Source organism: Lasiosphaeria miniovina (genome assembly GCF_030549165.1).
Source record: "Lasiosphaeria miniovina strain SMH2392-1A chromosome Unknown B0T26scaffold_2, whole genome shotgun sequence".
In the NCBI taxonomy this organism is placed as follows: domain Eukaryota; kingdom Fungi; phylum Ascomycota; class Sordariomycetes; order Sordariales; family Lasiosphaeriaceae; genus Lasiosphaeria; species Lasiosphaeria miniovina.
This window is the reverse complement of record NW_026848221.1, coordinates 1,118,565-1,139,148: the sequence shown is the minus strand read 5'-3', so window position 1 is coordinate 1,139,148 and position 20,584 is coordinate 1,118,565. Positions and strand designations below refer to the sequence as shown.

Sequence of the window (20,584 nt, the reverse complement as noted above, 5' to 3'; positions counted from 1 at the left end):
TTAATACCTACCTACCTACCTACCTACCTATCCAAGTTGGCTCATTGGAATACTTGACACGATTACCTTCGCCAAAGGTGCATCCATGACGGGCCAGACTTCAATTTAAGCAGTCTTGTAGACCAGTCTCTCAGTCGCCGCTATCCCCCAAAATCGCCCTCGAGACGTAGACAGATGTCTTCAGCTTGGATCAAATGCTTCGCCATTGCTTCCGCTTAGCATCTCGAGAAAGCTGCCCCCCTCCTCTCTGGTAGCACCTATTTCCACCAAACGTCACGTCAACGAAAGGCCATGCTCCACCGCCAAATTGATGCAGGATTAGGGGCTTTCTAGACAAGCCGGCGCGGATACGCTCGCCGTCGTCTTCTTCGCCGTTTATCGCTCACCAGCTGTTCCGAGCATGATGGTCCAGGCCTACGACCCCGGAACCACGGCGGCCCTATCTGGGATTTATCCATCAATCATGTCCCGCCCACAGGTTAGCATCGAGAGGTTGCCCACTCGCCGTTTGAGCAACGAACCTCGCGAGTCGATGAACTGCAAGTCATGTCGGAAACGCAAGGTGCGTTAGACTTACGATGCCAAGTCGTTCAAACAGAGATCCCTTGTGTTTCTCCGGTATCAGTCAACTAATGCTTGAATGGTGTGTTAGATTAAATGTAACCGTCTTCGCCCTGCTTGTGAAGCATGTCAGGTCTTTCAATGTCCATGTATATACGGTAGGTGATTGTGGTTGAAAGACAATTGCCCTTTACACAATTCAAGTTGGTGGGGGTGCACCCCGGCCTTTTAGGGGAGCTTGCAACAGTCCATGCCTTGCTAACTTAAACATTTAGATGCTGTTCCCAAGAAGAGAGGACCGAAGACCGATGTGTTAGAGGCATTGCTCAAAAGAGTGGATGGTCTGGAGGCTCGACTAAAAGACAAAAAGTCTGAGCCCGAGACACCCATGTCTGAGAATGCTCCTGCCAATGCCAATGACGAACCGTCTTCTGCGATATCAACATCCAACGCAGGCTTGGGTGACAACCCGCCAAACTTCCCGCCGATAGACACTACTGGTGCTCAAGACGTAGGAGAATCTGCTCTCTACTCTCCCACGGTTCCAAAGTGAGTTGATGGAGCTTTCCTGTCTATTTCTAGAGTTTCGACCACCACACAACGTGAAGACCTAACAGACCGATTCAATGCAGCGAGCCGCCATCTGGGATAGAACCCGATGCCCTGCTTGACACGTATTTCACCCGCTTCAACGCCAAACCATTCCATATCTTGGACGAATCTACCTTACGGCAACGTCTGCAACTGAAACAGGTTCCCAACTACCTCATTCACGCCATTTATGCCGTGGCCTCGAGGTGGGTTGAGAATCCTACCAACCCTAGACCCTTTAGCTGACTAGCCGGTCAGGTACACACCGCACCCCGGCGGTTACCAGTCTGCGGTGAGACTCGGCGAGGAATACACAGCGCAATCACGATGCGAAATCGACACAGACGAGCCATCCGTCGATGCCCTCCAGGCTTTGGTTCTCTTGGTGGCGGCTTATACAGCTGCCGGGAAGGGGAAAAAAGCGTACATGCTGCTGGGTATGATAGATCTATACAAATCTTGACGTGGAAAAAAAGAACTAATATCACATTCTAGCAAATGCTGTCGGCATGGCTATAGCTTTAGAACTTCATCGAGAAATGGATATCAGTGTGCGGGTCCCGCCCGTTGAGCGAGAGATGCGGCGGAGACTTTTCTGGACATGCTACTTGCTTGACCGGTTCATGGCCTGCGGCTCGAAACGGCCTTCTCTCATTGGAGACAAGACGATTATCTTGCGACTGCCGTGCTGGTCGCCCCATCCGACCTCAATGCTTGTGGAGGGTGACTTTTTCCAGAGCAGCTCAAACCTACAGTACCTTCAGGGAAGCGGAAAGAAATCTCAAGGGAGCAGCGGGATGCTTATCGATATAAGCCGCATACTGGGTACGACGAACCGGTACCTAGCAGCTGGGGGTGTGAAGGGCGACTCCCACTTTCCGTGGCATTCGCTATCGAACCTCTCCAAGATACGCCACGAACTCGACGTTTGGGCTTCAGGGACGGATGATGTCTTTTCGAGTTTGGAAACCTTGTTCGGCCAGGCAGATTCCACGGTGCTTGTGCTAAGCAAGCTAATCTACCACCTAATCCATTGCCTTATATACCGGCCGTTTCTTCCCATCGACCTCTCGGAACTTTCCGGATCGGGGCAACATCAGTCGTGGCAAATCGAAGCCACAAATATGTGTTTCTTACACGCCAATGCCATCGCCGAGCTCGTGGAACTTGGGAAGCAAGCAGCATCTATCGAGTGGCCTGCATTTGTGGGGTACTGTATCTGCACAGCTGGGACGGTGCATATTCACGGCGCTCATTACACGAGAAATGGAAGCACGGCCGAAATGAACGTCTTCAGTTTGTCCACTGACTTCTTGTCGAGGGAGATGCAACAGCTGAGCGAGTTACGATACGCCTGGGCAAGTGTTCAGCACCAGAGGGAAACACTTCAGGGGATCTATCAAGCCCACTCGGAGCTTGTTAAGAGCCTGGCAAATGATTCGATTCGGTATTCGCCAGTTTTTCACCTGGACGATTTCTTCGACCGTTATTCCAGTATCGGTGGCCCTGGGGGGCAAACTTTCAGCTTTGACGCCGCAAACCTAAGCCTTTCTGATGTCGTCGTCGACTTCGCCACAGATGCATACACTGGTCACGACCTTTACGCTCCCCGCCTCAGTGGCACTGACTCTGGCAATAGCCGGCTAGGCCTTAAACGAAAGAGCACGGGTCCTACTGGGCGGAAGAGGCCTGATTTCAAGGGTCTCTCATTCTCGAGAAGCAGCTTGAACACGATATCCGACCCAGGTCCTCCAGCACCTTCACATAACCACCGCCACTCTTTCTCGATGTCATCCCAATCGTCTTCTTCAATACTACACACACCGGCATCCCTCACATCTCACCACGACACACATCAACAGCGGCAACGGCCGGGAGCGACCCGGCCAACAAACGCGACAGGGGCTATCACCGCGGGTCCGTCTATCGCAGCCAAGCCACATGCGCACTTGAATGGCTCAGGTCAAGGTATCTCGAGCAACTTACTTGGTGCATCATTGAGTCCGGCATTCAACTTCGCGCAGCTTCGACCCTCAACACCAGGCCCAAGCGGCTCGCAAGGCTATGACCCCATGTTTGGAGACGTACCGACAAACGCCTTTTCGAGCCCAACCCCCTGGCATGGCAATGATGATGGAAGTGCCAGACCACCAGATTCAGTATCAAGTCCTAGGAGCAATGGACCAGGAGAGGAGAAGGATCCTTTCCTCAGCCTTCTTGAACAACTGGCCGAGAACGAGTCATCAATGGGCCTAGAGAGTGAGCTAGACTTTTTTTTAGCGGGAGCTCCGAATACCGGCTAGGACACACCTTCCGGGCTGGTATTCCCAGTTTGACTAGAAATTATCGGTCCCTAGAGCCAACCGCTCTGGAAAACTAGTATATGCGCTTCATCCAGATCACCGCCAGACAGGAACGTTTTTATGTAATGTCATAAACGCTCTAGCCTCCCCCGTCTGGGAGCCATGGCATGAGACAGGGAGGGTGTAGAATTTGGATTCCCACAAGCTGAATATGTGCGCGGCTATTTGACCTGTCAGTGATGAAACGCAGCTCCTAAGAGCTCGTGGCTTCGAGAAATGAGCAGAGGCACTGAAGAGTCCGGTATATCAAGCAAATCGCGCCCAGAAATACTCCAACAACTGTACTTCAGCTGAGTAACAAAGCCCCTACGGCCACGAAAAATCGTGGCCTCTTAGCCTAAACAGGAGTCTAAGACCAAACGCTTGAAAGAATCGATGCCCGTCATCAACCGACCAATGGACCATGGGTTGGAGGCCTGAGACGAGCAATAGTTGGGAGTTGGGGAAGGCGAGGAAGGTGGAAGGTAAGGAGGGCTGTCCTGGTTAGGGTGTGCTATAAGGAGAAAGCCGACGTTCATCACGACTTCGGGTTATTAGGCAGGCACCAGGCACAACGCAGACCAGCGTCACTGTCACGGTACAAAAACAGATTCTAGCTTACTCAATTCCTGCGGTGATTTTGGTGCCCAGACCTTGGCGCGGAATCACTCAGAGCATCTACCCTACCCCTGACGAGCGGCCTCCCAAGCCCCTGGCAGATACAAGCTTCGGTATTCTTCCGTCCGTCTCGTTCCTGATAAATCTAGTCGAGAGATTACATCCCGGCTGAGCATAACGTGGTTGGCATGTCTGTTGCGTCCGGCTCGGGGTTTTGTGTCCGGTTCGGGGTTTGTAATGTACGGCTCGGCGATTAGTGTGAATTTACCGGCCTCGTCCCGGGGGGGAAAGGGGGGCGCGAATTCACCGACAACGGGCTACCGCCGGCTTGGCCTCGAATTACTCCCTACTTGGCCTCTCCCCTGGGAGTATAGCTCTCATGTATATATGGATGTCCATGAAGCACGCCAATATGCGGCTTTCTTCTTGTATTGTTGATACAAGGAGACTCCATCCCGTCTTGACTAGCCCCATGGCACCACTCAAGATCCTCATCTGCGGCAGCGGCATTGCCGGCCCGGCAACGGCCTTCTGGCTTAGTCGGATCGGGTGCAGAGTCACAGTCATCGAAAAGGCCACCGAGCATCGCCACAGCGGACAGCAGATCGACATCAGAGGCGTGGGCGTGACAGCCATGCGCAGAATGGGCATCGAGGCCGCCGTCCGCGCGTGCCTCGTCTCGGAGCAGGGCACGCTGCTCGTCGACACCACCGGCCGCCGGCGCGCCTTCTTCCCCGTCCTGGCCACGGGCACGGGGGACCAGAGCATCACATCCGAGTTTGAGATTATGCGCGGCGATCTCTCGCGCGTCATGTACAACGCCAACAAGGACACGACTGTCTACAGGCACGGCGTCACCGTTGAGTCGTTGGAGCAGCAGCAGCAGCCGCAGCCCGGCAACGATGAGAGCGGCGGCGGCGGCGTGCACGTTGTCTTCTCCGACGGCGTCCAGGACACGTTCGACTTGGTGGTGGGCTGCGACGGCATGTACTCGGCGACGCGGAAGCTGCTGCTCGGCCCCGACGCGCCCGACGCCTTCCACGGCTCGGGCGCCGCCATCGCCTGGGCCACGGTCCCCGCCGAGCCCGCCGACACCAACCACTTCACGTGGTGCCTCGCGCCGGGCCGCCGCGTGCTCGGCTCGCGCATGGACCGCCCCGACTGCCTGCGCGCCTACTTCATAGCTTCCATCGCCGGCTTACCCGCCGACCACCCCATGCGCGCGACGCTGCGCGGCGGCAGCCCAGCAGCCCAGCGGCGGGCGTGGGCCGACCACTTCCGCGACGCCGGGTGGCACTCGGCGCGCTTCGCCCGCGACATCGTCGCGTCGCCGCTAGCCGACGACTGGCACGCCTGCGAGATGGGCCTGGTCAAGATGGACGCCTGGTCGCGGGGGCGCGTCGTGCTGCTGGGCGACGCGGCGTGGTGCCCGTCGCCCGCCGGCTGGGGCACGTCGGCCGCGCTCGCCGGCGCGTACGTGCTGGCGGGGGAGATGGCGCGGCACTGCGGGCCTGTCGGGGATGAGCCGCGGCGCGAGGGCATCGCGGCCGCTCTGCTGGCGTACGAGACGGCGCTGCGGCCGTTCGTCACCAAGATCCAGAATGCGTCGAATGCTAGCGGCAACATGCTGCCTAGCTCGCGGCTCGCCATCTCGGCCATCGAGCTCGTTGCCAGCTGGATGCGCACCCTGCGGCTTGACAGGATTCTAGCGCGCTTGGCTATGAGCGGCGGCCTTGGCTGGGAACTACCGGAGTATCCTGAGCTCAGGGCGCTGGAGACAGAGGAGATGTGAGCAGTGCAGGAAGTGTGTGCTTGGACTAGCTACATTGGAGCCGTAGGGCGCGAGTAAACAGCACAAGGACTCGCATATATTGTATCATAGTTGTTAGGGAGGATAGTCTATATAACACGCATGCACTATCAAGACTACCTATTTTCTAATCAACAGCAATGCCTCTAAAGAACCTCGTCATCTCCCAACTAGTTATAACTGAGGTAAATGCCTGGGCTCGTCTATAACGTTCCAAGACAGGATCAGATCGGCATTATATGACTGGATGCCTTTGGTTCAGACCCATGTGATGTCCTCGATTTTTTTTTTACACTCCCTCTCCTCAAACCAGGCCAGGCCACTCTCCCTATGCTGAAGTAGGTAGTAGGTACTGCCCCTTATCATACTACCTACCTACCTTGCTAATCACCCCGTCGTTAGCAAATATTTCCCTTTTCGTCCTGGCTTTTGTTCGTGGGCAGCTTGCCTTTGATCTTACTTTTGATCTTGCCTACATAGGTGCCTAGGCATCAGCTCTTTGAATTCGATGCTTCAAGTAAACAACAACCAGCAGCATCCGTCAGAGAATGAAATACCTAGCAGCTGATATTCTGCTCCGCTTAGTTGCGTTTCTGTTAGTGGAGGGAGGAGTCCTGCTCTGTTGAAGGGGTGCTTCTTCCATTCGTTTTCCTAATTGGTACATGGAGGTCATTTGTTATTTTTCACCATGTTTTGTTCTCCCCCACGAATCAGGTTACTCTAGGTGAGCTCCCATGGGTCATGTGCCTTACTGTCGTTATTTTGCCTCCCTACGGCTCGCTTTCAGTTCGCCTTCGTGTTGTTTTGGTCGGTTTGGTGGAAGTCGAAGCTTCCGCCTCATCACTGTAAAATGGCCTGTCCCAAACTAGCGCCGGGCGTTTCTGATGAACCACCGGGTTCCTGGCAAACTGGGGGCCGACTTCCAGGGGGGCCAGAAAGGGGAAATAAGAGGAGAAATGAAGAAGAATGAATAGGGATGAGGGAAAGGGGGAAACTACCTAGACACGATAACAATATCCCCCGAAACGGGCTCACAGGCTGTCACTATTTATTCCAACGGCATTTTCGTTCGGCAGACATGGCACATCCAGGTCCAAGGGCTGGGTAGCCAACCGGGGACTTCTCTACCAGGACAGATGTATTGATGTATTGATGTGACCGACACAATTTACCAGAGCGAGTCCAAGATAATGCAGAAAGAATAGCACTTCGAAATCGGTATGAACAAGTCCCAGCAATCCTAGTTGTGTGCTACGTCGACGCAGATGCATGCATGCTTGAACGGAACAGAGACGCTGTTGTCTATGTACACAAGACAGATAAATAGTATTATTTGACTCTCCCCCCCCCCTTCTATTTCTATTTCTATCTTTACATCTACGATGCAATTACATGCTTTTCGCTCCCCCCAAATTCCAAAGAGGGTTTCCGGGGCCCAAAGACGCGCTTCACGGCTAGCCACGTCTCAAAGACCTCGAGCTTGAGCTCGACCCTCACAAAGCCAAGCCAGGCGGCCAGCAGGCGCAGGGCGTTGGGGGGCCAGCACAGGGAGCCGGCGCGGCGACGGATGGCGTCGAGCTGCTCGCGGAAGACGGTGCGCGAGCAGTAGCGGGCAAGAATAAGAAACTGGCGCACGGGGCCTTGGCGCGTGTGTAGGTTCTCGTCGAGGCTGCGCGTGAGGTCGTTCGTCTTGAGGATAAGCAGGATGATGCGCGGCACCTGGCCGAGCATCTGCACCAGGTCGGCGATCAGCCCGTCCTGCAGCGCGGCGCTCATCGTCTTCTGCTCGTCGGCGTCGCGCGGCCGCGTGATGCTGCCGGCTGTCGGCGAGCTCACGACGCTGAAGTCGCGGCCCGTGATGGCCGACGCGAAGAGCGGGAACTTGTCGTCGTCGATGCCTGCCACCTCGTGCACGTACTTCTTCATGCGCGGCACGTCGCCGTCAATGATGGCTAGCCACATCTTGGCGTACGACCGCCGCAGGTCCTCGGGGATGTCACGGTACAGCCCGTGGTCGTAGAGCACGATGTCGAAGTTGGCGGCCCCGCGCGACGGCGCCGTCGTCTTCTTGCGGATGGCGATGTTGCCGCCGTGGGGGTCACAGTGCAGGGGCGCGCCCTCGCCGAAGATCATCTCGTTGAAGATGCGGGCCAGCGTGGCCGACACCTCGTCGCGGTCGATGCCGGCGGCGTCCATGTAGGCTAGGTCGTCGAGGCGGTGGCCCGTCTCGCAGGCCATGACGAGCAGGCGCTTCTTGGCCCAGATGACGTCGGGCACGACGAGCGGCAGCTCGGGGATGCGGGCGAAGTGGGCCTTTGTGCGCAGGGCGTTCTCGGCCTCGCACTGGAAGTCGAGCTCCTGCGGGAGCGACGACTCGATCTCGGACGACAGCCACTCGAGGTCGTACTCGGGGAAAAAGCGTTTGAGGGTGGAGAAGGTGAACTTGGTGAGGGCCATGTCTAGCGGCGCCCATTTCTGGAGATTGGGGTGCTGCACCTTAACGGCCACCTTCTGGCCCGTCTCCTTGATGGCGGCCAGGTGCACCTGGGCAAGCGAGGCAGCGCCTATAGGCTCGCTAGAGAATTCCGAAAAGTAGTCGGCCAGGTCCTCGCCCGTGTCGGCCTTGAACATGTTCTCGATGGACTCGAGCGACGAGACGGGGCAGCGGTCCTGCAGGGGTATGAAGGTGGTCGTCCACTCGTTGGGTAGGAGGTAGTTCATGGCGCTCTGCGGGCAGTCGGTTAGCAAGGTAGGTATTCTGTGGGGAATGCATATCTCGTACAAGGTGTTGCCCCAGCTTGATGAAGATGCCGCCATTCTTCTCGAGCACCCGCAGCGTCCTCACGGCGCATCGCTTGTGGCAGGCCTTTAGGACGAGGTCGCTCTCGTCCCTGTCGTCCAGCTTTTCTCGCTGATTCAGGGCGGTCCGGTAACTGTCGCATGCTCAGCACCAGTACTTGTACGTGTTCCAACCGCTAAAGGGGCGCGAGAAGGGGGGTATTACTCGTTGATGCAGACAATGAGGGCGCCGGCGACTCTGCCAGACCTCTCGAGGGCTTCGTAGGCACTCCTGACATCGTCGCCAACGGCCAGCAGCCCCAACGTGGCAGCCCCTCCTGTCGCTGCGAGGAGCACGGCGCGCCGGCGGCGTGGGCGTGGTGGTTTCGGGAGCGCAAACGGGGAGGACTTGGGTTTTGCGCTCGAATACTGCCGGGAATACGGCCGGGAAGAGGATGAGTAGGGGGAGGAAGACGAGGGAGGTCGAGGCAGCAGCGTCGTCGGACGTCGGGGAGGGGGCCGGTAGCGGCAGCTGGCGCATGTCCAGCCCGAGCCGAGGCCGAGGCCGCTATTCAGGCGCCGGGCGACCAGGGCGGGAAGGGTTGAGGTTGAGGTTGAAGCACTCATGGTCATTCGTTGTCAACGTCAGCAACAGACGGCATTGGACATGCCGCTGGCTGGCATCTCACAGGAAGCGTGCAATGCAATAGGTAATAGTCCTCTGCGAAGAATGGATGTTGTTTCAGCTAGAACTAGGTAATAACATGGCATTGCGCGACAATCGCCACAAGATTTTGGTGGAACTGGCCCAGACCGAGGTAGACATTGACATATCCCTGCTGCGGAAAAAAATGTTGAGTGCGGGACAAGGCACAGTGCATCAAATGACATGGCCGCTCCCGAGATTTTTCTAGCGTCATGTCGTGTCGTCACGGGCTGTCAATCGGACAAGCTCGGGACACATGCATGAGCCCTTCCATTGTTGAATCAGGGTTAGGGTTAGACGTCCGCCTTCTCCTCTCGAGATTCGAGAATCATTCGAGAGAATGTCGACATCTCTTGAGTCTTAACGAGTGAAAACCGGCGCAACGGCAGTACTTCGGAGAAAGACTCGCCAGGCCGCTAGGGTCCACTCTACTTTACCTTGGAGGTCTGGGAGCGGGAGACCAACACTCGCAGTTCAATCAAGTTTTTGAGAGTCAATTGACAGCCATTCCCATGTTTCCGAAGAAATTACCCACTCGATCTCCAATCCGTGACCCCCGTCCCATCCGCCACCTCGAGCCCGAGTCGACATGATAACTTGATCCCTACCGAAAACGCAGAGTTTAATGTTTTGTTTCTGCACCGCCGCCGACCAAGACTATCATGTCAACCGATGGGATCTTTTCCGTTTTGCCTCTCTGCGTATTCGCTACGCGATCGACCCAATCACCTTACCGCTGCCAGGTACGGCCAGTAGGGGAGATACCCGACATGTATATTCCGTACCCAACCCAGTGGCCGGAGATTACGCAGTGCACTTCGTTCAGCATGACGTCGGTTGGCGGCTCCGTCCCAATGTTCAAGGTGACCTGGAGCTGTTCACGTAACCCGATCTGACCTCAGTGTCTATCTCTGACTCTTAGGTTAGGTTAGGTTAGGTTATTACCTAGCTTGCTAGCCGCTAACCGCCCAAGTCAGAGCGTATAGCACGGCCGATCAACTGGCATGCAAAACTCCGAAATCTGTTAAGTCCGCTGCATCACCAGCTAGTTAAGTCCGACCTGGCGGGGTATAAATGGCTTCAAGTACCACTCCTTGGCAAGCGCTTTCACAGGAGCTGTCCCCAGATAAAACAGACTCGAAAAATCACACGTCCTCGAGGCAGCAAGCGCTGGCAAGAAGCACCAACCCCAGAAGAAAAAACGAAACCCCAAAATGTCATCGTTTTTCGAGGAAGCGCCGGAGCCCCCCACCGAGCTTGGCCGGTACCGGGTGCTCGCTCCCACAGCCGGCGTGAGGGTCTCGCCGCTATGTCTCGGCGGCATGTCCATCGGCGAGGCCTGGGCGTCGGCCATGGGGTCCATGAGCAAGGCCGACTCATTCAAGCTACTCGACGCCTTCGTCGAGGCTGGCGGCAACTTTGTCGACACGTCTAACAACTACCAGAACGAGGAGTCGGAGAAGTGGATTGGTGAGTGGATAGCCGAGCGTAACAACCGCGACCAGATCGTGCTGGCCACAAAGTACACCTCCGACTACCACTCCCACGCCGTCGGCAAGGGCAAAGGGCCCAACTACGCCGGCAACCACAAGAAGAGCCTGCACATGAGCGTCCGCGAGTCCCTCAAGAAGCTGCAGACCGACTACATCGATATCCTCTACATACACTGGTGGGACTGGACCACGTCGATCAAGGAGGTCGTCGACTCGCTGCACATCCTCGTTGAGCAGGGCAAGGTCCTGTACCTCGGCGCCTCGGACTGCCCGGCCTGGGTGGTCAGCGCCGCCAACACGTACGCCGTCGACCACGGCAAGACGCCCTTCAGCATCTACCAGGGCCGGTGGAACGTCATGGTGCGCGACTTTGAGCGCGAGATCCTGCCTATGGCCCGCACCTTCGGCATGGCCCTGGCGCCGTGGGATGTGCTGGGCAGCGGCAAGTTCCAGAGCAAGGCGGCGCTCGAGGCGCGGCGCGCCACGGGCGAGCCTCTCCGCGCCTTCACGTCGGCCGCCGAGCAGACCCCCGACGAGGCTAAGACCAGCGATGCCTTGTACGCCGTCGCCCAACAGCACGGCATCGAGTCCGTCACCGCCATCGCCCTCGCCTACGTCCGCAGCAAGGCCCAGAACGTCTTCCCCATCGTCGGCGGCCGCAAGGTCGAGCACCTACACGACAACATCCAGGCCCTCAGCATCCAGCTCACCCCCGAGCAGATCAAGTACCTCGAGAGCGTCAAGCCGTTTGATTTAGGGTTCCCCGTCGGCTTCCTCGGCGAGGACCCCTACGTCACCGGTACCAGCTTCCGCCTGCACCGCACCGCGCAGATGGCCTGGCCTAACGGCCAGAAGTAGATTATTCGTTGTCTTTGGATATTGGTGCGGGTAGCCTGGTGATGAGTTAGCGATAAGACCGCTGAAAAATAGCCGAAATAGCAATGAGTTCCAGTTCAAGCGTGCAGCAACCGAGCCAATCTATGCGATAATCCATTCCTTCTGCTTAAGCTTATGTGCTCATACTTGTTTTGTTCTGTTTGTTTTGCTCTTGTGACAAGGAGGAATGCAGACACGGGCACCCCAGCCCGCCCCCCTGACCAGCAGCCGTGGCAACAGCATTCCTGTCCTGACTGGATCAATAACAACAAAGAAAGGTCGCCACCCCTTTTTTCTTTCGTCTTTCTGATTATTTAGCGCCGATCTTTGAACAGCCAGCATGAGTTGATTAGCCTGTCTTCTGACCTAGCTTTTCAACCACTTGATCTACCAACAACACTTTTTCTCCCTTCTTGTGGCTATTAATCACCCACTGCGCTTCTAGGCGATATCTCGCGATAATCAACATCTGCCTTCTCCCATATTCGTTCGATGCCTTACTACGCTGCCGCCTTATTTATGTACTCCGCTGTCAACGGGGCGAGGTCCGAACCGAATTCGAGATGCAGTTAGCCGCCTTAATGTCCCAACCCGACGCCTCTACCCGACGTCGTCGTTACTGGACTGCTTGGAAGGAGATGTTGGAGATCTGCACCATTCGGGGGTTTCGGGACTCAGGAGGTGATTGTGTTCGATGTTTTTCTAGGGGAGGTTGGGCGGAACTTTCGTAGGCCTTCTTTTTGCTTTCCGTTGGCCATGATCGTGTGTAAGCCATGCTTCTGCCGCTGGCAGCCATAGGCACACCGGCACGATGTTCTCTTCCTGTTCCAGTCCCACTGTTAGCTCTCTCCTCTCTCCAGTCGAGCCTCGGGAGTATTCAAGAAAATGCGCAAACCGATAATCTGACAAGCTTGTGTGTGGTTGGTTGGTAAGCATCAGGTTGTTCGCGAATATCGGTGGTTTTCGTCTTCCTTTTCCCCCAATACCTTCACGGCAAGCTCCCGGACTGCAGGATCGTAACCTGCACCGTGGGCGTGGAAAAGTTCGGCGACTGGACTACCACATAATTAGTTCTTGCACCCGAGGCCAAATTCCTTGTCCGAGGCGCTAGCGATGTTCCACAACTACCCAGTCGGAAGCAACCGGGTCTTCAGCTGGCCGTATCGACGGCCGTGAATCCACGAGGTACAGCCTAGAAGGGCTCCTCAAGAGAAGTAAGCATCGTTGGACCCGACGGCAACGTTGAAGGCCGCCACCTTCCCTATAAAGTCTTCCGCTGTGTCTAGAACCCAGGCCTTTAGGGGCGGGGCCCATGTACGAAGGAGGAGCTGTACCGATCGCTCGGCTGGCCTTACCGACGGCCGCGAAGGCGTAAGTAATAATCCTCGAGGCCCGGAATCGATTCATGTTCGCGTCACTGATTTGCATTTACGCCTCCAGGGCTGCCCGAGACGCCAACATCTTTTGCCTGTTTTGAAACTCGTAAGTGCCGCATTTTCTAGCTCATTTTTCTCTTCCTCTTCCTCTTCCTCTTCCTCTTCCTCTTCCTTCTCTTTTCTTTCTGTCTTTCTTTCTTTCTTTCTGTGAATCTGTCGTTTACTTGCAACCGCTTCTCCATAGTTCGTCGCCGCAAGTTCAGGTTTGCGGAGCGGCCCGGTCTGTGATGAGCCGGCTGAAGTCGAGCCCTAGAACAGTCCATGATGGACTGCAGTACTCTTGCTGGGTATTGGCGTGTTGTTTTGTTTTGCAGTCAACCCTTCTTTTGCCGCCCCCCCCGTTTCGGGTTTCTCCGTTGCTACACACACCGGCTTCCATTCTCGTGGTCCTCTAAATTCCAAGCCGTGTCCTGAGTACTAGGGATCAAGAGCTCGGAGGAGCCGAAGAATGAAGGCAGAACTTCCTGTCCTCTGCTTCGTTTCTTGGGTTTGTAGTATCGCAGGTCGACTTTGTAACGCGTGTTTGATTTTGTATCGAGCAACAGCACTGGTAGTGGAAATTAGTTAGTTCGGCTGTACTCTCAATCACATTCTCTTCGCTCTCTCTCTCAGGCATCCCTTGTTCTCTCTGAAAATCTCTGCTCTGTATTGGCGTCGGAGCTTTGACAGGTGGCCCCTTCGATTTCAACAGCAGAATGTAGCCACATAAGATGCGGCTTGGGATGTATTCTCGAAATCTTCCTCTTTTCCAGCTCGGAGATGTAAATTCGTTTAAATACAAGAACTTGGTTCTCTACTCTCGCTTCTTTTGAATCAAGGTGGTTTGTTGAGACATACTTCTTCTTTGAATCGGCTGTCTCTAAATCCAGCGTTTGTGGGTGGTCCTTGAGACTGGTGTCGTCTGTTCGTTGATGACGCTGTCATCTGTTTTGGAGCGAACCTGATGCAAGTTCCCCGTTTTCCGTTTGCATTGTTCTTGGTGGGGGTATTGAGACCGGAAGCTTCCTCTCTTCGGAAAAGAAGATATGTGCCGTAAGGATGAAGAGAAGTAGCTTTACCGGGAGTGCCTTCGGCCGCCGGTCGGGGAGTTTTCTGGATTGTTCAACCGCGATTGGCGAGGGTCTCATCTTTCTCTTCGCTGTTCTGTTCTCTCTGCCAACGTGTTCGTCTTATCACGGCGAGCGTTGGCTGCACTTGCAGTTCGGATCTTCAAGATGTGTCCTGAATCCGCGATCTGTGACGACCAAAAAAAACTTGTCCGGATGGCGTTTCAAAACACATTGTGCTGTGTCACTGTTGGAATTTGTCAAGCAGAAGGGCCTCGAAGGTTCTAGATAGAGACTTCGCCACCCACTTCGCCACCACAATAGTAGTATAAGAACGGGCTTTCTGGCACTGCCAGAAAGCTAGAGAGAAGAACAGACGTCTACAATCCATCACTTGAACCACCAGTTTTCGGCGTGCAGCCACGCCCTGTTGAGTCCAGTACCGGTACCCTGGTGAATCCAACAGTCACAATATTGGGATTAGTGAGCAAGAAAGACCTAGAAGCTGCTATGTGAATCTTCGCCACCAGCTTTTGCCACTATTCATAACTATAAAAAAGAGACTTTTGGCCCTGCCAAAGGAAACAAGAGATTAGACCTTTTCAGACAATTCAAGCCTTACCTCCCTGCATCAAATGCTTCATTTCTGTTGCCCTGTGAATGCGCGTGACATGCTGTTTGTGACGCCGATCTCTTAGGGTTTCGTTAGATCTGCGTGCTGATTCATTCCACGTCATTACTATTTGTCTCCGTGTTACGGCATGCCTCTCTTGGGCGACTTTCTCTTGCTCGCTGCTCCTGCTTCAGAGGGACGTTCCAGAATGGTCCACACTCTTGTTCCTGAGTAGACGAGTAGGAACGGGCTGGCTCTTCCCGCTTGGGTAAATGGTGGCCTTCCCGAGTGGGTTGACCACGTCGAGAAATCATTTGACGATCCAGCCTTTTCAGCTCCGGAAGGCACAACACGCCGGAACAGGGTAATTAAGCAAGTACGGGCCCGAGTACCCGCGGTGGTGAAATCAAATACCCCGCTGAATAATAGAATGAGAGTTAGAGCGCTCATTCCCATCGTTGAACTCGTCGTAGCTTGTCGACTCATCATGGAAATAAAAAAAAGAGAGGGAGCATCGAGTGCGAGAGTCTTGGCGTGCCGAGAAATCGAGTCCTCCCATCCCATGTGCTGCAACGGTTTTTGGCGAGGTAGTGGGGCTCCCAGGCGTTGAGTGCTACCTAGGGCCTTAATTCAACCCCCAGGGCAATTTAGGGGCTTCATCTGCCCCAAATACACCTTACCAGTACCTGACCTCAATAGGGGACCTTAGAGTACTACCTAGCGGCTTTTTACTCTGCAGGATAACCCTCTTTATATTGATCCTTACATACTCTACAACAAATTCAATAAAAGTACCCGCCTTAGGTGAAGTAAAGCAGCCTTCTGTCGACGTGGAATAGTGTTACAAAACTGCTACCTATCTAGAAAGTCCCTCCGCCACAGTCCGCGATCAGTGTGCAAAAGTACAACCCATTTCGAATGCCACCGGAGCATTTCGACGAGCCACGTAGCCTCCGTGTTTTTCGACTCGGCTCAGTTAAAATATTCACGTGCACCACAACCAGGCGTGCCGTCAACGCCAGCCATCCCCTGAACACATGTTGTCGACAAAACAAAGCATCCTTCAGTTTATGAGCCCCCATGCACTTCCGCTGACCGTTTACTCGTTTTCCAGCTCCATTGAAGTCGAAAACCCCATCGGCCCGGCTCGTGAGCAGGTACTCGCATTCACGGCATCGAACTGACGTTCAGCAACCATCTATGGGCGTGACAGCACCAAAACAAGCACATTCAGACGCTAGCCATGGGACTAGTCCGTCAGCACCGCCCACGGTCGCGTGGGGCCTTTTACCCAAGCAAGATCTTTCCCTTGGCCACCGGGGTAGAGGGTGGCCTCGACGCTCCCTGAATGGCCTGCAGTCAATCTGGCCATATAAGATACACAACACATCGTCGAGAGAAACATGAAAGCCGTCTTCTGCATCCTGAGAACAAATCTTTGCTACAAGGCACGGGATTATGATTGGGCTTGATTCCGGAAGACCATGAACAAGCCTTTGATTCTATCTGGACAAAAACTATCGGTAGCCGAGCAAAAAATACTCCAAGAAGCCGGCAGGTCGTTCTTTCTAGCAGGATGACCTTTTTGAGTCTTTGGGGTTTTCAATACCGGCCTGGAAGCTAGCATGTCGGCGAGGCAACGCCAGCAGCTCAGGGGGAGGCTTCTGGCTTGCTTCCTTACGAGACTCAAGGACTCCGTTTGAAACCAGAGCCTGCTATCCAAGGCTGCCAAGATTGGAATGCCTTGTTCCCGTTCTGATATGACCCAAGCTTCCCTTCCTTCAGGAATCCTGCCAGACGAACATCACGCCCTTCTGCTATGAGCCTCAGGTTCTAGGGTTTTCACCTCTGATTCCGGGCGTAAAAATGCCGAGAGCAACAGGAAAAGTGTTCAGATTTTCCCAGGGCCGAGGGGCATAACAGCCCCTATATGTTGCCGTCCCCATGGTGACAGCCGAAATCAACACGAATCAAAAGTGACTTATTTAAGAAGCCAATCAAAGCAGACGTAAGTTGACCATGCCTATTTTGGCCCAGCCCACTTTTGGCCCGTGCTGAGCCGCCCACTGACATGAATGACACCCTACATTGAAGCATGTAAAATATCGCCAAATCAACCAATTACTATACAACTTTTGACTTCCTCTTCTTCTTCCGAGCTTTCTGATTCGTCAGAGCTGTCAATATCGCGCCCCACTGCTCTCTGCGCGCGCCGAATGTCTTTTATTGAGGCAAACTTGGAATTTGGGCTCAATTCCACCTTCTTCCTCTTGGTTCCCTTTATGTTCTCAAGCTCAGCTTTCAGAGCCTCCTTTTCGTGTCTGAGCTTAGCCATCTCAAAGTCCCTGAGGGTGAATGCCTTCCTGACCTTCCTGAATAGCTGGTGACGTGCCCTGCGGGCCGGGGAGCTGATGTTTACTTTGGCCAAAGCAACCGTAGGGTCCGTAACCTTATTAGGAGTCTTCCAAGCGCCGTAATCGTCAAGCAACTGTTGTTGTTGATGAGCCGTATCCCTCTCTTCCTCGAGAGCAGCTAAAGCCGTACTTTTACCGGCTTTTTTGCTATTTTCTAGCACTTGAGGGCTCGTGAGTGGCTTGAGCTTGTTTACCGGCCACAAGCCGGTAGCATACCACCCTGCCTTGCAGTTTTCTTCCTTGAATGCTTCTTCCCGGGCAGCCCGGTAACAGGTCAACATAGTGCGCCGGCCGGAGACCGTTGAATCGGAGCACCGGGGTAGAGAGTTAAACCTCTTCCGGTATGCCCGCTTCAGGACCGAGAAAACCGTCAAATCAAGCGGCTGAAGGACGTGTGATGAGTGTGCCGGTAAGTAAAGAAGCTGAATGTTATTTTGGAAGCAGGTCCACATATAATCATCAGTTGTATGACTACCGTGGCCGTCAACAATGAGGAGCCGGCGTTCGTTGTTGGCCGTACGGGTGTTAGGAAGGAAGACTTCCTGAAGCCATTTTAACGCACTCTCATCGTCAATCCAGCCTTTTTCTTGCGTGTGGAACTTCCAACCTTTGACGGGACCCATTTTATTTGGGTAGTGTTGTTGTTGTAAGGGTTTCCCCTTCATGATCACCAAAGGAGGTATTGACCTACCCGTTGCAGAGATGCATTCCACGAACATGGACCAATTCCGTGATCCTGACTGCTTTTTCTTCAGCTTCTTGTTGTTGGCCCTTTCCTCAGATCCAAGAACCATGCCGTTGTCACCCTAGCCTTCAAGAAGGCCAGTCTCGTCTTTATTCCAACGGTTCTCCGGCTTGATCAGCTTGATAGCCGGGAGGGCCAGGTAGTTGAACCAAGCCATGATTACCGGGACCGTGGCGCCGTTGAGCCGGGCCGCATCCATGCTTTGTGCCCGCTGGGTCCGAATTGACGGGTTCCGGGCCATGAAGCCGCGCAACCACTTCGGTCCTGCGTATTCCGGCTTGCCTCCGTCCACGGCCAGCCGGCGGGCAAATTCCCTGACCGTTGCATGCGTTGGAGGTAGGCCGAGAGCGCCCTGAAGGATGATCCATTCGGCGAGCCGGGCTTCCGTTGTATGCGGAAGAACCTGCATGTGTTCGAATGCAATATGGCGGGATTTGTGGCCGGCCATACGGTTGCGAAGGGTAGTCCTTGGAACGCCACATTCTTCGGCCGCGCGCCGCAACGGAATGCCTTCTCGGACTTTTTGCATAGCCTGCAGTATTTCCAATTCGTTATATTGAGGCATCGCTGGAAAGATTATTGAAAGGGCTCTCGAATGTAGTAGAATTGAAGGAATTTGGTGTTGTTTTGAGGAAGTTGCGGTGTGTTGAAGAAAAAGGATCGATCACATGTGGTGTAAGTGCATGGTGGCTTGCGCATGGGCCAAAAGTGGGCTGGGCCAAAATAGGCATGGTCAACTTAATCAGTACATGATTTAAAACCCAGCTCATGTGTTTTCGACAGCGGGCGACGTAGTTCTCGGTAGATATTGGCCCCCGCAACGAGACTTGGTCGAGAAATCAAAGGCCTCTCCGGGCGCGCTCCTCGACCCGGAACCAGTATCCTTATGATTCTTGTGTATCTTCCGAGACTGTCTAATAAAGGTGGGGTGTGGAAGAGAACGCTGTCTCTCGTGACTTGGGTGCGATTTCCAAAGAAGCGTTTAATCAAGGTGGTCCCGGGCTCCTTGGTCCCTAATTAAGTACCCAGTGCCAACCAGCGGCAGAATTTTAGCAAGCTGACTTCTTGAGATGAACTTTCTCAATTAAAAACTATGGGCGACTGTCCCTAGCTCGGGATGGCGGCGACGTGCTGTCCCGCAAGGGAGAGGGATGCCCAACCCGAGGTCTGGCGTCAACAGCCAGAGGAAACCCGAACATGGACAGAAATGCGTACGCGGGGGAGTTGTTGACTGCGTCACTGCCGAAATGGGGTAGTTGTGGAAAGCTGGCTGTTTTGGGAGTTGGCGAAAGAAACGAGGCCTCGCGGAACTTGCCGTGCAGAATAGAACGCAGAACGCGTGGCCACGGCAAGGCACATGGAAATTTTGCCAGGTCCTTGGTATGGCATCACAGCTCAATAGGTTTCAAAAATATCTGCCGGGCGTACGGGTAGATACTCAAATGGGTCACGGAGGAGTCTTCCTTACTGGCAGGGAACGGCGAGCTACTGTAGAGTGCTACCATGGCTAGGCCCCTGGTTCTACGTCTAGGATTGGATTTCTACACCCTATCTTGCCCGACTTGTATCTCACATTCCTTCGCCTGAAATAATACGAGATGTTGAAGGTGTACGGCCAATTGATACGAGTACTATGGGGGGGGGGGGGCCACTGGTCCAGGGGCCGACGAGCCCCTATTCTACAGAATTGTGTAGGGATTGCTGGGAGATACCGAGAATATATCCCCATCATCAAACATAAAGCAGGAGCCAGTGCCCTCCCCCTTCTTCGAAAAGGTCCCTCGATGTTCAGCCAGACTAGAAACCCAAGGCAGCCCCCGGGGGGCCAAGTTAGGGCTCCAGGCACACATGCCCTAGCATCCCTAGTATCGTCCGGTCTTGTTGCTCTCGGGACCGAGGGGTTACGTACCATCTGGGCAAAATGCAGACGCTCGACGGCCGCCATCCTCGATTGCCCGTCCGTCACTGCCTGCCAGTCCTCGCTGAGGGCTCCACTTGTCACTGCTGCCGGCTCTGAGTCTGAGGGGCAACCGCACCGGGCAACCGCACCGCACACAGAGGTCTCTCCGGTGGGCATAAAAACCCCCCTCGCCAGACCTGCACTTCCATTTTCCTTCCCAACCCTTCCACAAACAACCTACCTAACCTCTTCACCTTCGACCATCTTTCCACCCTCTCCGCTCCGCAAAGGCATCCAACCTAGGCAAAGCTCCCTCTTCACCTTCTACCTTCTTGGTACACCTCCTCATTGTAATATAATATTTCATCAGCCAATCGCAACCGTCAACCTGCGCAGCACCAGGACTCGCTCGAGTCGGCGTGTGAAGCCACATCGCGAGCGTTGCCTCTTCTGAGGTGAATCCCATCCCGACAGGTACGTTCTTAGTCAAGGGCTGGAAACAGCAGCACCAGCAGGCTATCACCTCCACCGCCATGGCATCGCCGTGACAATCGAGAGTTCATTCGTTACCCTGTCGTGTCGTAAAGCACATGCATCGCTTCACACCTCTCCCTTACCTTCTCGAGCCTCTACCTCCACCTTCATTCGAATGAAG

At 54.6% G+C, this 20,584-nt stretch overlaps 4 protein-coding genes across 4 annotated transcripts; 3 read left to right on the top strand and 1 right to left on the bottom strand.

Moving 5' to 3' along the window:
- Positions 1 to 400: 400 nt before the first annotated feature.
- Positions 401 to 3,651, top strand: B0T26DRAFT_764600 (fungal-specific transcription factor domain-containing protein; the record flags this gene model as incomplete). Its single annotated transcript, XM_060446447.1, has 6 exons — positions 401 to 562; positions 653 to 719; positions 837 to 1,102; positions 1,198 to 1,358; positions 1,411 to 1,589; positions 1,648 to 3,651. 6 exons carry the CDS (start codon positions 401 to 403, stop codon positions 3,453 to 3,455), a joined length of 2,643 nt encoding a protein of 880 aa, XP_060299906.1. The 3' UTR covers positions 3,456 to 3,651.
- Positions 3,652 to 4,584: 933 nt separating this feature from the next.
- Positions 4,585 to 5,904, top strand: B0T26DRAFT_671769 (monooxygenase; the record flags this gene model as incomplete). Its single annotated transcript, XM_060439371.1, has 1 exon — positions 4,585 to 5,904. One exon carries the CDS (start codon positions 4,585 to 4,587, stop codon positions 5,902 to 5,904), a length of 1,320 nt encoding a protein of 439 aa, XP_060299905.1.
- Positions 5,905 to 7,052: 1,148 nt separating this feature from the next.
- On the bottom strand, positions 7,053 to 9,718 carry B0T26DRAFT_692858 (ABC1 family-domain-containing protein). Its single transcript, XM_060441178.1, has 3 exons — positions 8,927 to 9,718; positions 8,705 to 8,855; positions 7,053 to 8,649 (listed from the first exon to the last, which is right to left on the bottom strand). The coding sequence occupies exons 1-3, from the start codon at positions 9,331 to 9,333 to the stop codon at positions 7,300 to 7,302; spliced, it is 1,908 nt and encodes a 635-aa protein (XP_060299904.1). The 5' UTR covers positions 9,334 to 9,718; the 3' UTR covers positions 7,053 to 7,299.
- A 515-nt stretch (positions 9,719 to 10,233) lies between these two features.
- B0T26DRAFT_737866 (NADP-dependent oxidoreductase domain-containing protein) lies at positions 10,234 to 11,757 on the top strand (the record flags this gene model as incomplete). Its single annotated transcript, XM_060443521.1, has 2 exons — positions 10,234 to 10,269; positions 10,639 to 11,757. The coding sequence occupies 2 exons, from the start codon at positions 10,234 to 10,236 to the stop codon at positions 11,755 to 11,757; spliced, it is 1,155 nt and encodes a 384-aa protein (XP_060299903.1).
- Between the last annotated feature and the right edge of the window lie 8,827 nt (positions 11,758 to 20,584).